The sequence below is a fragment of the Lethenteron reissneri genome, unplaced genomic scaffold (assembly GCF_015708825.2).
Source record: "Lethenteron reissneri isolate LAM-NWPU_2019-01 unplaced genomic scaffold, ASM1570882v1 scaffold_1488, whole genome shotgun sequence".
NCBI lineage: Eukaryota > Metazoa > Chordata > Hyperoartia > Petromyzontiformes > Petromyzontidae > Lethenteron > Lethenteron reissneri.
Genome location: NW_026891210.1, coordinates 43,208 through 64,671, shown reverse-complemented (window position 1 = coordinate 64,671; position 21,464 = coordinate 43,208). Strand labels below are relative to the sequence as shown.

Here is a 21,464-nt window from a genome sequence, read left to right as displayed (position 1 = left end):
GTGAGCCACCGAGTCGGGTGAGCCACCGAGTCGGGTGAGCCACCGAGTCGGGTGAGCGACCGAGTCGGGTGAGCCACCGAGTCGGGTGAGCGACCGAGTCGGGTGAGCCACCGAGTCGGGTGAGCCACCGAGTCGGGTGAGCCACCGAGTCGGGTGAGCGACCGAGTCGGGTGAGCGACCGAGTCGGGTGAGCGACCGAGTCGGGTGAGCGACCGAGTCGGGGCACCGCGGGTGAGCGACCGAGGTGGGTGAGCGACCGAGTCGGGGCACCGCGGGTGAGCGACCGAGGTGGGTGAGTGACCGAGTCGGGTGAGCGACCGCGCACGGGATCCGGGTCGGGCTGCGGCCACAGCCGCCACCACCGGCAACGTCGACGTCGCTCTCATCGGCTCACTTGTTTTCCCTCAACGTCAGCGTACCTGCACGTTGGGAGAGTAGCACGTGTAGTTGTGTGTGCAGTGTGTGTAGTGTACGTAGCGTGCGTGTGGTGTGTGTGTAGTGTGTGTAGCGTGTGTGTGTGTGTGGTGTGTGTGTAGTGTATGTAGCGTGTGTATGTGTGTGGTGTGTGTGTAGTGTATGTAGCGTGTGTGTGGTGTGTGTGTAGTGTATGTAGCCTATTAAAACTCCCCTCCCGTGACATCACAACATAATACAGATGGTCATCTATTCTTAGGTGTTTTCGGTAAAGTCACGTAGGCAAAACATCAAAATTAATGAAAAATAATAAAATAAAATAAAGATCTTTATTTTATTTTATTATTTTTATTTAAAAAAAATCTTTATTTTATATTATAATTTATAAAAATAATAAAATAAAGATCTTTATTTTATTTTATTATTTTTATTAATTTTGATGTTTTGCCTACGTGACTTTACCGAAAACACCTAAGAATATGATTCCTTGCAGTCACGAAAGCTTCAAGTTTAGATGGTCATCAATCAGCTTAACTCAGATAATCTGTGTGTCTGTGTGTGTGTGTCTGTGTGTGTGTGTGTCTGTGTGTGTGTCTGTGTGTGTCTGTGTGTGTGTGTCTGTGTGTGTGTCTGTGTGTATGTGTGTGTCTGTGTGTACACTGTGTGTGTGTGTGTCTGTGTGTGTGTCTGTGTGTGTGTCTGTGTGTGTGTGTCTGTGTGTGTGTCTGTGTGTGTGTGTCTGTGTGTGTGTGTGTCTGTGTGTGTGTGTCTGTGTGTGTGTGTCTGTGTGTGTGTGTCTGTGTGTGTGTCTGTGTGTGTGTGTGTCTGTGTGTGTGTCTGTGTGTGTGTGTCTGTGTGTGTCTGTGTGTGTGTGTCTGTGTGTGTATCTGTGTGTGTCTGTGTGTGTGTCTGTGTGTGTGTGTGTATGTGTGTCTGTGTGTGTGTCTGTCTGTGTGTGTGTGTATCTGTGTGTGTGTGTGTCTGTGTGTGTGTCTGTGTGTATGTGGGTGTATGTGTGTGTCTGTGTGTGTCTGTGTGTGTGTGTTTGTGTGTGTATCTGTGTGTGTGTCTGTGTGTGTCTGTGTGTGTGTCTGTGTGTGTGTCTGTGTGTGTGTGTCTGTGTGTATGTGTGTCTGTGTGTGTGTCTGTCTGTGTGTGTGTGTATCTGTGTGTGTGTGTCTGTGTGTGTGTCTGTGTGTATGTGGGTGTATGTGTGTGTCTGTGTGTGTGTTTGTGTGTGTATCTGTGTGTGTGTCTGTGTGTATGTGGGTGTATGTGTGTGTCTGTGTGTGTCTGTGTGTGTGTGTTTGTGTGTGTATCTGTGTGTGTGTCTGTGTGTGTCTGTGTGTGTGTCTGTGTGTGTGTCTGTGTGTGTCTGTGTGTATGTGTGTCTGTGTGTGTGTCTGTGTGTGTGTGTCTGTGTGTGTCTGTGAGTAGTTAACACCACTACACAGATATAATGGGAGGCTGATCGACGCCCGGGTGCGATCAAGGGATGGCTCCCTATTGGTCAACCACGTTATGTATGCCGATGATTTGGTAATAGCTGCTCATTCAGAAGAGGAGTTGGAGGCGCTGCTGCTGAGACTGGAGCGTGCCACTAAGAGGTGGGGCCTTACCATCAGCCCCACCAAAACCAAGCACCTGCCTGGGTATTTTGTACCATCGGACACTCCACCCCCACAACTCCCAATTGGTGATGGGGCAGTTGTGGAGAGAGTAGAGAGTTTCCCATACCTGGGCAGTATGCTTATGACCGGCTCCAGTCTATCAGCAGAGGTCTCACTCCGAATCAGTCGAGCGGCAATATCTTTTCATCGGTTGCGTAACGCTGTGTGGAAGCTACCTGGTCTGTCGCTCCGCACGAAGCTTCAGGTCTTCTCGGCCACGGTCATTCCCTCCCTTCTCTACGCTTGCGAGACGTGGACCCCCCTGGTGGAGCATCTTCGCCGGTTGGAAACATTTAGGCTGGCCTGCCTACGATCCATCCTGGGTTTAACCAGGCTGGATTGTGTGAGGAGCTCACAAATCCTTGAAAGATCTGGGCAAAGTCCCATCAGTGAGCTCCTCCGGCAGGCAAGGCTGCGTTGGCTGGGTCATGTAGCCCGCATGCCCAGCCACCGCATGCCTAAACAGCTTTTGTTCGGCCGGATCGAGGGGGCTAGACGGGCGCGGCACGGGCTGGAGAAGAGATGGAGTGATGTGGTACAGGAGGACGTGGAGCTGAGTGGACTTGCCGATGACTGGTACCAGCGGTGTCAAGATCGGCCTCAGTGGAGGAGGCTCGTGAAGGACGCTACTGGGCAGTTGGAGGCAGTCGCCCTCCAACAACAACGGAGGGCGGAGGAGCGACGCTCACAACAACGAGCGGAGCGCCGGGTGGCTAAAGCACAGCAAGTTGGCACAGTAGGGGGCACAGGTGGTGCATCAGCCAGTCATCTCGGTCATCTCGGTCAGTCGACCAGTGGCACCTGGGTCTGCCCCGTGACCTCCTGCCAGCGGGCTTTCGACACTTCACGTGGCCTCAAGGTGCACTTGGCCTGGCACAAGCATCGTGGTGACGTCACCGCCACTTAGTGGCGAATGGCGGTTGTTGTTGTTGTTGTCACTGTGTGTGTCTTACTGTCTGTGTGTGTGTCTCTGTGTGTGTGTGTGTGTCTGTGTGTGTGTGTGTCTGTGTGTGTCACTGTGTGTGTGTGTCTGTGTGTCACTGTGTGTGTCACTGTGTGTCACTGTGTGTGTCACTGTGTGTGTCACTGTGTGTGTGTGTCACTGTGTGTCACTGTGTGTGCATCACTGTGTGTGTGTGTCACTGTGTGTGTGTCACTGTGTGTGTCACTGTGTGTGTGTGTCACTGTGTGTCACTGTGTGTGCATCACTGTGTGTGTGTGTCACTGTGTGTGTCACTGTGTGTGTCACTGTGTGTGTTACCCGCCACATGTTTCCCCAGAACTGCGTCACGGCGCTGGCTGCGTGTCGAGCGAGTCTCCGCAGCGCCGCACCGCGCCGCGACTCCTCGCGCAGCCTCCTGGCCGCCTCGCGCTGCACGTGGCGAGACACCGACACGCACAGCTGCGTGGGGGGAGACACGGGGAGATGCGGGGAGACACGCGGAGGTGAGAGAGACGCGGGGAGACACGGGGAGGTGAGGGAGACACGGGGAGACACGGGGAGACACGGGGGAGACACCGACACGCACAGCTGCGTGGGGAGAGACACGGGGAGGTGAGAGAGACACGGGGGAGACACCGACACGCACAGCTGCGTGGGGAGAGACACGGGGACGTGTGTGGTGGTTGTGTGTTGTGTTTGTTGTTGTGGTTGTTGTTGTGGTTGTTGTTGTTGTTGTTGTGGTTGTGTTTGTTGTTGTGTTTGTGGCCGCACCGTCTTGGCCGCAGCGATCTTCCATCGTCGCTCCTGGGCAAAGTCCTCAGCCATCCACTCCATCTCCTACACACAGACACACAGACACACACAGTGACACACACACAGTGACACACACAGTGACACACACACAGTGACACACACACACAGTGACACACACACACAGTGACACACACACAGTGACACACACACAGTGACACACACAGTGACACACACACACAGACACACAGTGACACACACAGTGACACACACAGTGACACACACAGTGACACACACACACACAGTGACACACACAGTGACACACAGTGACACACAGACACACACACAGATACACACACAGTGACACACAGATACACACACAGACACACAGATACACACACAGACACACACACACAAACACCCACAGACACACACACACAAACACACACACCCACAGACACACACACACACCCCCACACACACAGACACACACACACACACCCACACACACACACCCACAGACACACACACACACACAGTGACACACGTACACACACTCACACACGTACACACACACACGTACACACAGACACACACACAGTGACACACACACACAGTGACACACACACACAGACACACAACAACCGCCATTCGCCATTAAGTGGCGGTGACGTCACCACAACGCTTGTGCCAGGTCAAGTGCACCTGAGGCACACAGAGACACACACACAGACACACCCACACACAGACACACGTACACACACACAGACACACACACAGTGACACACACAGACACACAGACACACACACACACACGTACACACAGTGACACACACACAGACACACACACGTACACACAGTGACACACACACGTACACACACACTGACACACACACACACGTACACACAGTGACACACACACAGTGACACACACACAGTGACAGACGTACACACACGTACACACAGTGACACACACACACAGTGACACACACGACACACACATACACACACACACACACACAGTGACACACACACACAGTGACACACACACAGTGACACACACGTACACACACACACGTACACACACACACGTACACACAGTGACACACACACACACTCACCTGCAGCAGGCAGTCCCAGTGTGCGCGTGGACGTGGAGGGTCGGCCACGCGCACACACACAGTGACACGTACACACACACACACACACGTACACACACAGTGACACGTACACACACACACACGTACACACAGTGACACACACACACACACACACTCACCTGCAGCAGGCAGTCCCAGTGTGCGCGTGGACGTGGAGGCTCGGCCACACGCACACACACAGTGACACGTACACACACACACACACGTACACACACACACGTACACACAGTGACACACACACACACTCACCTGCAGCAGGCAGTCCCAGTGTGCGCGTGGACGTGGAGGGTCGGCCACACGCACACACACAGTGACACGTACACACACACACACACGTACACACACAGTGACACGTACACACACAGTGACACGTACACACACACGTACACACACACACGTACACACAGTGACACACACACACACTCACCTGCAGCAGGCAGTCCCAGTGTGCGCGTGGACGTGGAGGGTCGGCCACACGCACACACACAGTGACACGTACACACACACACACGTACACACACACACGTACACACAGTGACACACACACACACTCACCTGCAGCAGGCAGTCCCAGTGTGCGCGTGGACGTGGAGGGTCGGCCACACGCACACACACAGTGACACGTACACACACACACACGTACACACACACACGTACACACAGTGACACACACACACACTCACCTGCAGCAGGCAGTCCCAGTGTGCGCGTGGACGTGGAGGGTCGGCCACACGCACACACAGTGACACGTACACACACACACACGTACACACAGTGACACACACACACACTCACCTGCAGCAGGCAGTCCCAGTGTGCGCGTGGACGTGGAGGGTCGGCCACGCGGGGCAGACGCTGCGGTGCCCACAACCCGGCCTTGCGCAGGCTCCACACTCGCTCCATCACGCCCGCCTCCTACACACACACACAGTGACACACACAGTGACACACACACAGTGACACACACAGTGACACACAGACACACAGTGACACACACACACACACACAGTGACACACACACACACAGTGACACACACACACAGTGACACACACAGTGACACACACACACACAGTGACACACACAGTGACACACACACACAGTGACACACACAGTGACACACACAGTGACACACACAGTGACACACACACACAGTGACACACACACACAGTGACACACACACACAGTGACATACACACACAGTGACACACACACACAGTGACACACACACACACGCACCGCACGCACACACACACACACAGACTCACACCACACACACACATGCACACACAGACACGCACACACCACACACACACCACACATACCCTGCACACACACACACGCACAGACACACGCACACACGCGCGCACACACGCAGACACACGCAGACACACGCACACAAACCGCACACACACACACGCAGACACCTTAATAGACTGTAGGGTCAAGTGCTGTTAGTAACATTGAGTAGCACCACCTATGTACTCCCCCGTGTCTCCCCCGTGTCTCCCCCGTGTCTCTCCCCCGTGTCTCCCCCGTGTCTCCCCCGTGTCTCCCCCATGTCTCCCCCGTGTCTCCCCCGTGTCTCCCCGTGTCTCTCCGCGTCTCCCCGAGTATCCCCGTGTCTCCCCGGTCCCCGTGTCTCCCCATGTCTCCCCCGTGTCTCCCCGTGTCTCCCAGTGTCTCCCAGTGTCTCCCCACATCTCCCCGTGTCCCGTGTCTCCCCGCACCATCTGTGCCTGTCCTGCAGGGTCATCCTCCATCTTCACGTCTCCCCGGTGTCTCCCCCGTGTCCCCCCGTGTCTCTCCGTGTCCCCCCATCTCTCCCCGTCTCTCCCCGCGTCTCTCCGCGTCTCCCCGCGTCTCCCCGTGTCTCCGTGTCTCCCCACGTCTCCCCGTGTCCCCCCGTGTCTCTCCGTGTCCCCCCATCTCTCCCCGTCTCTCCCCGTCTCTCCCCGTGTCTCCCCGCGTCTCCCCGCGTCTCTCCGCACCATCTGTGCCTGTCTTGCAGGGTCATCCTCCATCTTCACGTCTCCCCCGTGTCTCCCCCGTGTCCCCCCGTGTCTCTCCGTGTCCCCCCATCTTTCCCCGTGTCTCCCCGCGTCTCCCCGTGTCTCCAAGTGTCTCCCAGTGTCTCTCCGTGTCTCCCCATCTCTCCCCGTCTCTCCCCGTGTCTCTGTGTCTCCCCGCGTCTCCCCGTGTCTCCCAGTGTCTCCCCACATCTCCCCGTATCTCCCCGTGTCTCCGTGTCTCCCCGCGTCTCTCCGTGTCTCCCCGCACCATCTGTGCCTGTCTTGCAGGGTCATCCTCCGTCTTCACTTCCTCATCCCCGGACAGCCGAGGAGGCGTTGTCACCGGCGTTGTCACCGTCACCGGCGTTGTCACCGGCGTTGTCACCGGCGTCGTCACCGGGGTTGTCAACGGGGTTGTCACCGTCAGCGGTCGTGGTGGTGCCGGTAGCAGCGGAGCCGTCAGCTGGGCAGCGTCAGCAGCAGCAGCAGCAGGAGCAGCAGCAGCAGGAGCAGCAGGAGCAGCAGCAGCAGCAGCAGCAGAGCAGCAGCAGCAGCAGGAGCAGCAGCAGCAGCAGCAGCAGCAGGAGCAGCAGCAGCAGCAGGCGCAGCAGCAGCAGCAGCAGCAGCAGGAGCAGCAGCAGCAGGAGCAGCAGGAGCAGCAGCAGCAGCAGGAGCAGCAGCAGGAGCAGCAGCAGGAGCAGCAGCAGCAGCAGCAGGAGCAGCAGGAGCAGCAGCAGCAGCAGGCAGCAGCAGCAGGAGCAGCAGCAGGAGCAGCAGCAGCAGGAGCAGCAGCAGCAGCAGCCAGCAGCATCAGCGGCAGCAGCAGCAGGAGCAGCACAGCAGCAGGCAGCAGCAGCATCAGCGGGCAGCAGCAGCAGGAGCAGCAGCAGCAGGAGCAGCATCAGCAGCAGGAGCAGCAGCATCAGCGGCAGCAGCAGAGGAGCAGCAGCAGCTGTAGCAGCAGCAGCTGTAGCAGCAGCAGGAGCAGCAGCAGCTGTAGCAGCAGCAGCTGTAGCAGCAGCAGGAGCAGCAGCAGCTGTAGCAGCAGCAGCTGTAGCAGCAGCAGGAGCAGCAGCAGCAGGAGCAGCAGCAGCAGGAGCAGCAGCAGCAGGAGCAGCAGCAGCAGGAGCAGCAGCAGCAGGAGCAGCAGCAGCTGTAGCAGCAGCAGCAGGAGCAGCAGCAGCAGGAGCAGCAGCAGCAGGAGCAGCAGCAGGAGCAGCAGCAGCAGGAGCAGCAGCAGCAGGAGCAGCAGCAGCTGTAGCAGCAGCAGCTGTAGCAGCAGCAGGAGCAGCAGCAGCAGGAGCAGCAGCAGCAGGAGCAGCAGCAGCAGGAGCAGCAGCAGCAGGAGCAGCAGCAGCAGGAGCAGCAGCAGCTGTAGCAGCAGCGTGGAGGAGGAGGAGGAGCGCTCGGGACGCCACGGCCGCCGCTGCAGGAAGTGCGGGTGGGGGAGGTGGGGTCGGAGGTCGTGGGAGACGGGGGGGGCGGTAGTGGGGGAGGAGAGGGGGGGGTCATGGGTTATGGCATCGTAGTGATCATCGTCCTGACCACAGCCTTCATCACCATCATCACCATCACCACCGTCATCACCATCATCACCATCATCACCACCACCACCACCACCATCACCATCGTCACCATCATCACCACCACCATCACCATCATCACCATCATCACCATCATCACCATCATCACCACCACCACCACCACCATCACCATCGTCACCATCATCACCACCACCACCACCATCATCACCATCATCACCATCATCACCACCACCATCACCATCGTCACCGTCACCACCACCACCGTCACCACCACCGTCACCACCACCACCGTCACCACCACCACCGTCACCACCACCACCGTCACCACCACCACCACCGTCACCACCACCACCGTCACCACCACCACCGTCACCACCACCACCACCGTCACCACCGTCACCACCACCACCGTCACCACCACCACCACCGTCACCACCACTCACGTTGGCCGCTGCCACCACCAGCGGCAGGCGATGCGGTCGTCACGGCGACCGCCGACGCCGTTGCCATGGGAGACGGCAGCTGGGGCGACGCCGATGACGTCACCGACGACGACGCCATCGCCACTGCTGATGACAGCGACGCTGATGATGATGGTGGTGGTAGTGCTGATGGTGGTGGTGGTGCTGATGATGGTGGTGGTGGTGGTGCTGATGGTGGTGGTGCTGCTGATGATGGTGCTGGTAGTGTTGCTGATGATGGTGGTGCTGCTGATGCTGGTGGTGCTGATGATGCTGGTGCTGATGGTGGTGGTGCTGATGATGATGGTGGTGGTGCTGCTGCTGCTGATGCTGATGGTGGTGCTGATGATGCTGATGATGATGGTGGTGCTGATGATGCTGATGATGATGGTGGTGCTGCTGCTGCTGATGATGGTGGTGGTGCTGCTGCTGATGATGGTGGCGCTGATGATGGTGCTGATGAGGAGGGAGCAGTTGTGGGAGCGGTGCATGGGCAGATCCTCAGCACGGCACCCTCCTGCTACGGGGGAAGGGGGGGGGGGGCAGAGGTCACTCACCGATGACCCACACAGAGGTCACATCCGGCCATCACGGTTGGTTACGTACGGACCCAGAGACACCCAGAGACACCCAGAGACACCCATAGAGACACCCAGAGACACCCAGACCCATAGAGACCCATAGAGACCCACAGAGACACCCAGACCCATAGAGACCCATAGAGACCCATAGAGACCCATAGAGACCCACAGAGACACCCAGACCCATAGAGACCCACAGAAACACTCAGACCCATAGAGACCCACAGAGACACCCAGACCCATAGAGACCCACAGAGACACCCACAGAGACCCACAGAGACACCCAGACCCATAGAGACCCACAGAGACACCCACAGAGACCCACAAAGACACCCAGACCCATAGAGACCCATAGAGACACCCAGACCCATAGAGACACCCACAGAGACACCCAGACCCATAGAGACCCATAGAGACCCATAGAGACCCACAGAGACACCCAGACCCATAGAGACCCATAGAGACCCACAGAGACACCCAGACCCATAGAGACCCATAGAGACCCACAGAGACACCCAGACCCAGAGAGACCCACAGAGACACCCATCCCATAGAGACCCACAGAGTCCCACAGACCCATAGAGACCCACAGAGACACCCAGACCCATAGAGACCCATAGAGACACCCAGACCCATAGAGACACATAGAGACCCATAGAGACACCCACAGACACCCAGACCCACAGAGACCCACAGACCCAGAGACCCATAGAGACCCATAGAGACACCCACAGACACCCAGACCCACAGAGACCCACAGACCCATAGAGACCTACAGAGACACCCACAGAGACCCACAGAGACACCCAGACCCATAGAGACCCACAGAGACCCATAGAGACACCCAGACCCATAGAGACCCACAGAGACACCCAGACCCACAGACCCATAGAGACCCACAGAGACACCCAGACCCAGAGACCCATACAGACAACCAGACCCATAGAGACCCATAGAGACACCCAGACCCATAGAGACCCATAGAGACACCCAGACCCATAGAGACCCATAGAGACACCCAGACCCATAGAGACCCATAGAGAAACCCAGACCCATAGAGACCCACAGAGACACCCAGACCCATAGAGCCCATAGAGACCCAGACCCATAGAGACCCATAGAGACACCCAGATCCAGAGATCCACAGACACCCAGATAGCCACAGAAACCCACAGACCCACAGAGACCCACAAAAACCCAGACCCACAGAAACCCACAAGACACCCAGACCCACAGAAACCCACAGACACCCAGACCCACACAGACACCCGGACCCACACAGACACCCAGACCCACAGAGACCCACAGACACCCAGACCCACAGAGACCCACAGACACCCAGACCCATAGAGACCCACAGACACCCAGATCCACAGAGACCCACAGACACCCAGACCCACAGAAACCACTCACTCACCACTCACTCACCCTCACCACTCACTCACTCACCACTCACTCACTCACTCACCACTCACTCACCACTCACTCACCACTCACTCACCACTCACTCACTCACCACTCACCACTCACCACCTTCACCTGTCGGGGGAGGTCACCACTCACTCACCACTCACTCACCACTCACTCACTCACCACTCACTGACTCACCACTCACCACCTTCAACTGTTGGGGGAGGTCACCACTCACTCACCACTCACTCACCACTCACTCACTCACCACTCACTCACCACTCACTCACCCACCACTCACCACCTTCACCTGTTGGGGGAGGTCACCACTCACTCACCACTTACTCACTCACCACTCACTCACTCACCACTCACTCACCACTCACCAACCACTCACCACCTTCACCTGTCGGGGGAGGTCACCACTCACTCACCACTCACTCACTCACTCACCACTCACCCACCACTCACTCACCACTCACCCACCACTCACTCACCACTCACTCACCACTCACTCACTCACCACTCACCCACCACTCACTCACTACTCACCCACCACTCACTCACCACTCACTCACTCACTCACCACTCACTCACTCACCACTCACTCACTCACGACTCACCACCTTCACCTGTCGGGGGAAGTCACCACTCACTCACCACTCACTCACCACTCACCCACCACTCACTCACTCACCACTCACTCACCACTCACTCACCCACCACTCACTCACCACTCACTCACTCACTCACCACTCACTCACTCACCACTCACTCACTCACTCACGACTCACCACCTTCACCTGTCGGGGGAAGTCACCACTCACTCACCACTCACTCACCACTCACCCACCACTCACTCACTCACCACTCACTCACCACTCACTCACCCACCACTCACTCACCACTCACTCACTCACCACTCACTCACCACTCACTCACCACTCACTCACCACTCACTCACCACTCACTCACCCACCACTCACCACTCACCCACCACTCACTCACTCACTACTCACCCACCACTCACTCACTCACCACTCACTCACCACTCACTCACTCACCACTCACGACTCACCCACCACTCACTCACCACTCACTCACTCACTCACCACTCACTCACTCACCACTCACTCACCACTCACTCACCACTCACTCACTCACGACTCACCACCTTCACCTGTCGGGGGAGGTCACCACTCACTCACCACTCACTCACTCACCACTCACTCACTCACTCACCCACTCACCACTCTCCCACAACTCACTCACTCACCACTCACTCACCACTCACCACTCACTCACCCACCACTCACCACCTTCACCTGTCGGGGGAGGTCACCACTCACTCACTCACTCACCACTCACTCACTCACTCACCACTCACTCACCCTCACCACTCACTCACCACTCACTCACTCACTCACCCACTCACTCTCCCACAACTCACTCACTCACCACTCACTCACCCTCACCACTCACTCCCCCCCAGAGGTCGCAACCGGGTACCCGATACCCGTACCCTACCCGATACCCGTACCCTACCCGATACCCGTACCCTACCTGATACCCGTACCCTACCCGATACCCGGCTATCCGTACCCGGCCGGGTACGGGTACCTGTTTGCGACCCTGGTGCGGCCGGGTACGGGTAAGGAATCAAAACCCGTTTGCGACCTCTGCCTCCCCCCTCACACACCATCACCACTCACCCACCCCCCCACTCACCCTCACCACTCACCCCCCCCTCACCACTCACCCACCCCACTCACCCTCACTCACCCCCCACTCACCCTCACAACACTCACCCATCTCCCCCCCTCACCACCACTCGCTCACCGCTCTCACCCACCCCCCCATCACCACCCACCCCCCCACTCACCTTCACCACTCGCTCACCGCTAGCTCACCACACTCACCCATCCCCCCACCACCGCTCACCCCCCACTCACCTTCACCACACTCACCCCCCCTCCCCCCCTCCCTCACCGCTCTCACCTCGTCGTTAATCACGCGGCACCTCGACTCGTCCACCAGGACACCACCACCACCACCTCCACCCTGCTGCTGCTGCTGCTTCTCCACCACCACCACCACCGCACCACCACCACCACCACCACCGCCACCACCACCACCACCACCGCCACCACCGCCACCGCTCTCCAACTCGTTCTGCTGCAGCGTGGCGACGGCCGAGTGTCCGGGCCTCCGACAGAAGGCCGGGAAGTCCACCATGTTGCCGCCCCCCTTGAGGAAGAGCGCCTCCCGCAGCAGGCGGCGGTGTCGTCCTCCAAGTCCTTCTAGCTGCGCACGCCGCACCTCCGCCACGCTGCAGCGCAGACGCAGCTGCTGCAGCAGCAACAGGGCACCACCACCACCGCCACCACCACCACCACCGCCACCGCCACCACCACCACCACCACCACCGCCACCGCCGACATGCTGCGACAGCAGCTGCCCCCGAGTCAGGCTGCTGAGCTGCGGAGAGACGCCAGCGATACTAACGCCGCTGCCGGGGCGAGCGCTGCCAGCGCCGGGCCCCAAGTGGCGCACCGTCCCTCCGGGGAGAGCCGCGGGCAAACGGCGCTGACGCGGCGCTCCCGGCAAACTCCCGGTAGCGGCTAGCGACGCCCCACCGGGAGAAGCGCTTCCCGCGGTGATCCCAGCGGCGCTTCCGATGCTTTCGATGCTTCCGATGCTTCCCACGGCGCTTCCAGCGGCGCTTCCGATGCTTCCCGCGGTGATCCCAGCGGCGCTTCCGATGCTTTCGATGCTTCCCACGGCGCTTCCAGCGGCGCTTCCGATGCTTCCAGCGGCGCTGCCGAGAACCGGAGCCGGCGCTTCTTGCTGCAGCGTGACGGTGCTTGGCAATACAAACTGCTGCTGCTGCTGCTGCTGCTGCAGCAGCTGCAGCTGCTCCTGCTGCTGCTGTTGCTGCTGCTGAACGCCGGGGCTAACGCCGCTGGTGGTGGTGGTGGTGGCGATGGAAGGGGTCGGGTTGGTGGTGGCTGCTGCTGTTGATCGCGAAGCTGCCAACGTGGTGGTGGTGGCGGCCGTGGCGGCCGTGGTGGCGGATGACAGGACCCTCTGGAGGCTGACCGGAGCAGCGGAGAGCTGTGGGGGTACGGAGCACGCCTGTCATGGTTACTGTCGCCAGCGGCGGGATTGATCGCCGTAGCGGCCGCGACACTCTGTCATCATCGTCGTAGTCGTCGTCATCATCGTCATCGTCATTGTCGTCGTCGTCACCATCACCATTGTCATCATCAACACCATTATCATCACCATCATCATCACCATCATCATCGTCGTCATCACCATCACCATTGTCATCACCACCGCCATTGTCATCATCATCACCACCATCATCACCACCATCATCATCACCATCATCAGCATCATCACCATCATCAACACCATCGCCATTGTCATCATCGTCAACGTCATCATCACCGTCATCATCATCACCGTCATCATCATCACCGTCATCATCATCACCGTCATCATCATCACCGTCATCATCACCGTCATCATCATCACCATCAGCAGCAGCATTGATCACCAAGGTAAACAGATCACGCCGCTCAACTGATTCGGAGTAAGACCTCTGCTGTCAAACCGGAGCCGACTCTGGGTCCAACACACCATCAAGACAAAGATCCCCCGTGTAGCCTTAACAGACTGTAGGGGCAAGTGCTGCTAGCGAGCACCTATGAAGGCCGGCACGGCACACGAGGGGGTGGGTGGCCAGCACTACGCCCGGCCGCCTTTGTCTCCCCAGTGGCGATGTTTACACACCGCACCAGGTACTCATTTGAGGCCGAGTCGACCTAGGTGAGGCCCGGGACCAGTTCAGATAATCGTCACTGTTGGTGTTGGCCGTGAGCGGGAATCGAACCCGGGTCGCCGGGTTCATAGCGCAGCGTAGCGCTAACCACTACACCACCGCTCCCCAGTCATACACACACAGACACACACCTGTACACACACAGACACACACCTGTACACACACACACCTGTACACACACAGACACACACCTGTACACACACAGACACACACCTGTACACACACAGACACACACCTGTACACACAACACACCTGACACACACCTGTACACACACACACCTGTACACACACAGACACACACCTGTACACACACACACCTGTACACACAGACACACACCTGTACACACACAGACACACACCTGTACACACACAGACACACCTGTACACCACAGACACCACCTGTACCACACCTGTACACACACACACCTGTACACACACATACCTGTACACACAGACACACACCTGTACACACACACACCTGTACACACACACACCTGTACACACACAGACACACACCTATACACACACAGACACACACCTGTACACACACACACACCTGTACACACACACACACCTGTACACACACACACACCTGTACACACACAGACACACACCTGTACACACACAGACACACACCTGTACACACACAGACACACACCTGTACACACACACACACCTGTACACACACACACACACACACAGACACACACCTGTACACACACAGACACACACCTGTACACACACACACCTGTACACACACACACCTGTACACACACACACACCTGTACACACACACACACCTGTACACACACACACACCTGTACACAAACACACCTGTACACACACAGACACACACAGACACACACCTGTACACACACACACCTGTACACACACAGACACACACCTGTACACACACACACCTGTACACACACACACCTGTACACACACACACCTGTACACACACACACCTGTAAACACACACAGACACACACCTGTACACACACAGACACACACCTGTACACACACAGACACACACCTGTACACACACAGACACACACCTGTACACACACACACCTGTACACACACACACACACCTGTACACACACAGACACACACCTGTACACACACACACCTGTACACACACAGAGACACACCTGTACACACACACAGCTGTACACACACACACACACCTGTACACACACAGACACACACCTGTACACACACACCTGTACACACACACACACACCTGTACACACACAGACACACACCTGTACACACACACACCTGTACACACACAGAGACACACCTGTACACACACACAGCTGTACACACACAGACACACACCTGTACACACACACACCTGTACACACACAGACACACACCTGGACACACACACACCTGTACACACACAGACACACACCTGTACACACACACACAAACACACACCTGTACACACACAGACACACACCTGTACACACACAGACACACACCTGTACACACACAGACACACACCTGTACACACACAGACACACACCTGTACACACACAGACACACACCTGTACACACACACACACCTGTACACACACAGACACACACCTGTACACACACACACCTGTACACACACAGACACACACCTGTACACACACACACCTGTACACACACACACACCTGTACACACACAGACACACACCTGTACACACACACACACCTGTACACACGCACACACTCACGCACACGCGCACACACGCACTCTCAAACACTCACACACACTCACGCACACACACTCACGCACACGCACTCACACTCACGCACTCACACTCACGCACTCACACTCACGCACACTCACACACACTCACACACACACACTCACTCACGCACACACACAAACTCACGCACACTCACGCACACACACACACTCTCACACACACACTCACACACGTAACAGCCCTCCACGTAGCGCCAACGTCCGTGCGACGTTGCAGCCGTACCTGTATGAACGACGTGCAGGGCACCTGTTTGAACCTTTGGTGAACAGCGCACGGTGCGGAGACTTGCTGCTGCTGCTGCGGCTGTAAAAGAACTTGCTGCTGCTGCTGCTGCAACATAAACTGCTGCTGCTGCAGCAGCACCTGCTGTTGCATGAGCTGCTGCTGCTGCTGCTGCTGCTTGTGCTGTACCAACTGCTGCTGCGTGCCCTGTTGCGCCACCTGTTTCAATATCTTCTGCGGAAGCTGCTGCTGCCGCTGCTGCGCTACGTGTTGGAGTACCACCTTCTGCTGCTGCTAAGTCATTACCTGCTGCTGCTGCTGCAGGCTCTGCTTCAACACCGCATGCGGCGACAGCAGCTGCTGCTGTTGCTGCTGCTGCTGCATCAGTTTCTGAAGGGCGGGCTTGGCGAGCTGTTGCTGGAGACCCTGTTGTGGCCCCACAACATACTGCTGCACCGTGAAGCTGGTAGGTTGCTGTGGCCGTTGCTGCAGCAGTTGGGGCTGCTGCTGCGGCTGCTGCTGCTGCAATGGAGACTTGCGGGCTGTCTGCTGCTGCTGTATCTGCTGCTGCAGCTGTTGTTGCTGCAGCTGCTGTTGTTGTTGCTGCTGCTGTTGCAGCTGCTGTTGCAACAGCTGCGCGGGCTGCACGACCACCTGCTGCGGCTGCTGCTGCTGCTTCTGTTGTTGTGCCCCTGCTTGTGTTAGTTCCTTGCTCATGATGGCTTGCTGCTGCTGCTGTTTCACCAGCTGTTGTAGCTGCTGCTGCTGCCTAGCTTGCGGCTGCAGCAGTTGCTGTGGCTGCTGTATTTGCTTAACCTGCTGCAGCTGCTGCTGTTGCTTTGGCTGCTGTTGCAGCGGTGCCTGCTGCTGTATTTCCTTCCCCTGCTGCTGTTGAACTTGCTGCTGCTGCTGCTGTTGCTGCTGCAGCTGTGCCTGCAGCTGTATTTCCTTCACCTGCTGCTGCTTAACTTCCTGCTGTTGCTGCTGTGCCTGCTGTCCTACTTGCAGCTGCTGCTGTTGCTGCTTGACCTGCAGTTGCTGCTGTTGCTGCTGTTGCTCCTGTAACTGCTGCTGCTGCTGTTGCTCCTGTAACTGCTGCTGCTGCTGTTGCTCCTGTAACTGCTGCTGCTGCTGTTGCTCCTGTAACTGCTGCTGCTGTTGTTGTTGTTGTTCCACCGTTCTCTCCTCCTCCTCCACTTCCTCGTCCCCCTTCTCGTCTGCGGCCGGAGCAACGCTGTCACCCCCTCCTCCCGCGCTCATCGTAGCCCTGCACCTCAGAGTTCAAAGTTGCACGCGTTAGGTACGTAGCCCTGTGAGCCATTCGGCTCTTGAATCGGGTGCAACCGCAACAAACAAAAAACAAAGACTCAACACTACCCATAGACTCAACACTGCGCCATAGACTCAACACTACCCATAGACTCAACACTGCCCCATAGACTCAACACTGCCCATAGACTCAGCACTGCACCATAGACTCAGCACTGCACCATAGACTCAGCACTGCACCATAGACTCAACACTGCACCATAGACTCAACACTGCACCATAGACTCAACACTGCCCAGACTCAACACTGCCCAGACTCAACACTGCCCATATACTCAACACTGCCCATAGACTTAACACTACCCATAGACTCAACAATGCTGATAATACTAACAACACTACCCATAGACTCAGCAATACCGATAATACTAACAACACTGCACCATAGACTCAACACAGCATCAGACTCAACACTTACCACACTCAAAACACTGCACCACAAACAAACACCAGACTCACGCTGCCCGTAGGACACACGTCACCAAAGCGACCTTTAACAATTTAACTAAAACCGTTCAAGAACTAAAACCGTTCAAAAAGGAAATCCGTTCAAAAATAAAACTGTTAAGAAATAGAAAACTAAACTCGCCGCACACAACCGAGGCCTTGCCGCCGCAGGCTCCGCTAGGAAACTAGTCGAGGCCGCGCGAGGCCTAGCCTCTGCACCGTCGTTTAAAGCCGCTCACCTCTCAGTGGGTCTCGAGCCTCATTAAGCTCGCGTCTAATGCTGGTCCCGCACCTCCGCTTACGTGAAGAACGCGGCGAGGATTGGAATCATCTCTTTATTTAAAAATCCCAAAAAATTTCTCTCCGCCCGTTTAAAATCTTCGGCGGGCTCCAAGCTTGTGGACGGGTGAGCTGATCCTGGCGCTGATTGGTCGGCGGCGGGGCACGTGACGAGGATCCCCCGCGCGGATTGGCTGTGTATTCGTTAGTCTGCTTTAGCCGGCGGTGGTGAGAAGAGGCGTTTGTAAATCGTGGAGCGGATAAGGGACTCCCCCCCTCTCCCCCCCCCCACCCCCTCCCCCACTCTCCCTAATGCAAACTTTCATGTTATTGATATAATATTATTAAAGTAATTATTACGATTATAATTATGATAATTAAATGGTGTATATTATTACTATAGTAATATTATAGTAAGATGATTCTAATGATTATCATTTAATGTTATATATTAGTTAAATTCGATACCTTATCATAATGACCATATTACGTTATTAATATTATAATGATAATGATGATCATTTAATGCTATATGTTTGTTTCATTCATGCTAATATAACCCGACAACGCTGCCGACTAATTACACTATGTAACACAATTTTTGTTTGCTGGGTAAAAAGTGTTATTTATAAATTGCTTAAAGCCACAACAGAAAAGCAATATTTATCACCTGAAGATGGCCGCTTTTTTTGGGTCCGAAACGTCGTTTTTATTACCAAGATTTTATTTAACTCACTTCGTCTGTCTTCTTGGTTCTTTCGGTAAAGTCACGTAGAAGGGAAATAATAAAATAAGGAAAAAAAACATAATAAAATAAAATTTTATTATACAATACGTAGAAGGGAAATCATAAAATAAAAATAAAATATTATAAAATACGTAGAAGGGAAATAATAAAATAATAAAAATTTAATATTATAGAATACTATTTTATTATAAAATACGTTAGAAGGGAAATAATAAATAAAAAAAAATTAAATATTATAAAATACTATTTTATTATAAAATACGTAGAAGGGAAATAATAAAATAATAAAAATAAAACATCAGAAAATACAATTCTCACGACGTTTCGGCCACAACGCAAGCAGCCGTCCTCAGGTGAAGAACAGGTCTGTCGGAAAGACAGCGTCTGAAACTTCGTGAGAATTATTTTATGATGTTTTATTGTTTTATTATTTCCCTTAAAAATAAAACATAATAAAATAATATATTAAGATATTTTATTATTATATTATATTTTTACATTATATTATTTCATGATGTTTTATTTTTATTACTTTATTATTTCCCTTCTACGTAATGGCTTTACCGAAAGAACCAAGAAGATGAATCCCTGCAGTCACAAAAGCTTTAAATCAAAATTCCTCAAAAAAGACATCTTGTAGCTCAAATTTTACACACTTCCCAATATGATATCGACTGCAAACTTGGTATCGCTATCTCATACCGATGACCAGACTATATTCTATCATAAAAAAATTCAAAAACTTATATTTTAAAACTATCTACACGCTCCTTTTTAAATCCTTTATATTAAGTTCGCTTGCGTGCTTGCTTACGACCGTGCAAATCTTTCGCTCGTTTTTTAACCCACTTCCCGTGATCCAATCGAGCTGACATTTTCCACACAGACTCGTTGTGTGTGACAATTAATTTTCGTGAAAAATAATTTCCAAAATTTTACACTGTTTAGGGAAAACAAATTCAATATTTAATTACCAATTGCTTAATACTGGCAGACAATCATCTGACCCATAGGTGGCAGCCATCTCAAGCCAGAGGACGAGAGGACTCTAGCCGCCACGCATATAAAGGATTTAGAGTGAAAAACTTTGTTTTTACGGGTTTACTTGTTTAGGATCGACTGGAAGGCGGTTTACTTTGACGATGTCTGAATGAAGGATTCGTCTCGTTGGGCCAAAGCGTGCCACCGCGTGCGCTGCCTCCACGCTGTCGTTCTACGAAAACGCGGCAGTGGCATTCCTGACGAACAACGCGTTAGAGAAACATCGCGCGAGAAGAACTGATCTATGATACAGGGTAAAGGCAGAGTCCGCGATCACACGCGAGATGCGTCCGCAGGCTGGACAAAGACTGAGGGCGCGTGGGTAGCGGATCTAGAAGCATCCAGCAGCATCCCAACGCTTCGTGCGACGCTACGTGGTTCTGTTCACTCGATCTCGTTATATCCACTTTGCATCTGCGTTCTATCCAATTCGCATCCGCTTTATATGGATGTAAGTTCCCCAATACATGAATCTCGTTGTATTGAATTCCCGTCACGAAAACAACACGCGTTACAGCAGAACAGAGTGTAAGAACGTTCAACACAATTCTCACCCCCCTCCCTTAAAAAGACCACGTTACCCGAACCGTTGTCCCCAGTACGTCAGTAGAGCAGTCAGCCCACCCACCTGCCCCCCCCCCCCTCTCTCTCTTGCCCGGGCCTTTGTATTATCGTCCGTGGAACACCTGTACCCCCTCCCTCTCTCTCGCCCTCCCTCGTGCTCTGTGACGGGCTCTTGTTGAATTTTTATTTTTTATATAAAAACTATTCAAGACAATACCGATAACCAGATCTCGGTGGTTCAAATCAATTTCAGCTACGCTTTCAAAGACAGGTGACAA

General features: G+C 54.7%; 2 protein-coding genes across 2 annotated transcripts; both read right to left on the bottom strand.

Annotated features, from left to right (window-relative positions):
- Positions 1-215: 215 nt before the first annotated feature.
- On the bottom strand, positions 216-7,422 carry LOC133362459 (E1A-binding protein p400-like). Its single transcript, XM_061581409.1, has 5 exons — positions 7,216-7,422; positions 5,733-5,852; positions 3,799-3,864; positions 3,346-3,486; positions 216-419 (listed from the first exon to the last, which is right to left on the bottom strand). Exons 1-5 carry the CDS (start codon positions 7,216-7,218, stop codon positions 411-413), a joined length of 339 nt encoding a protein of 112 aa, XP_061437393.1. The 5' UTR covers positions 7,219-7,422; the 3' UTR covers positions 216-410.
- A 1,508-nt stretch (positions 7,423-8,930) lies between these two features.
- LOC133362461 (putative uncharacterized protein DDB_G0271606) lies at positions 8,931-19,680 on the bottom strand. Its single transcript, XM_061581412.1, has 5 exons — positions 18,794-19,680; positions 17,085-18,045; positions 13,445-13,564; positions 13,100-13,247; positions 8,931-9,013 (listed from the first exon to the last, which is right to left on the bottom strand). The coding sequence occupies exons 2-5, from the start codon at positions 18,036-18,038 to the stop codon at positions 8,931-8,933; spliced, it is 1,305 nt and encodes a 434-aa protein (XP_061437396.1). The 5' UTR covers positions 18,039-18,045; positions 18,794-19,680.
- Positions 19,681-21,464: the final 1,784 nt, after the last annotated feature.

Bases quoted from the DNA above. Each gene is read 5' to 3' on its own strand.
- LOC133362459 (XM_061581409.1), bottom strand. The intron at 3,865-5,732 runs GTGAGTGTGTGT...GTCTGTGTGTAG, and splicing joins ACTGGGACTGCCTGCTGCAG to GAGATGGAGTGGATGGCTGA. The intron at 3,487-3,798 runs GTGCGGCCACAA...CCCCCCACGCAG, and splicing joins AGATCGCTGCGGCCAAGACG to CTGTGCGTGTCGGTGTCTCG.
- LOC133362461 (XM_061581412.1), bottom strand. From the start codon at position 18,038: ATGAGCGCGGGAGGAGGGGGTGACAGCGTTGCTCCGGCCGCAGACGAG. The intron at 13,248-13,444 runs GTATCGCTGGCG...CGGCGTGCGCAG, and splicing joins TCGCCCCGGCAGCGGCGTTA to CTAGAAGGACTTGGAGGACG. The intron at 9,014-13,099 runs GTGGCGGTGGTG...GCGTCGCCCCAG, and splicing joins GCAGAACGAGTTGGAGAGCG to CTGCCGTCTCCCATGGCAAC.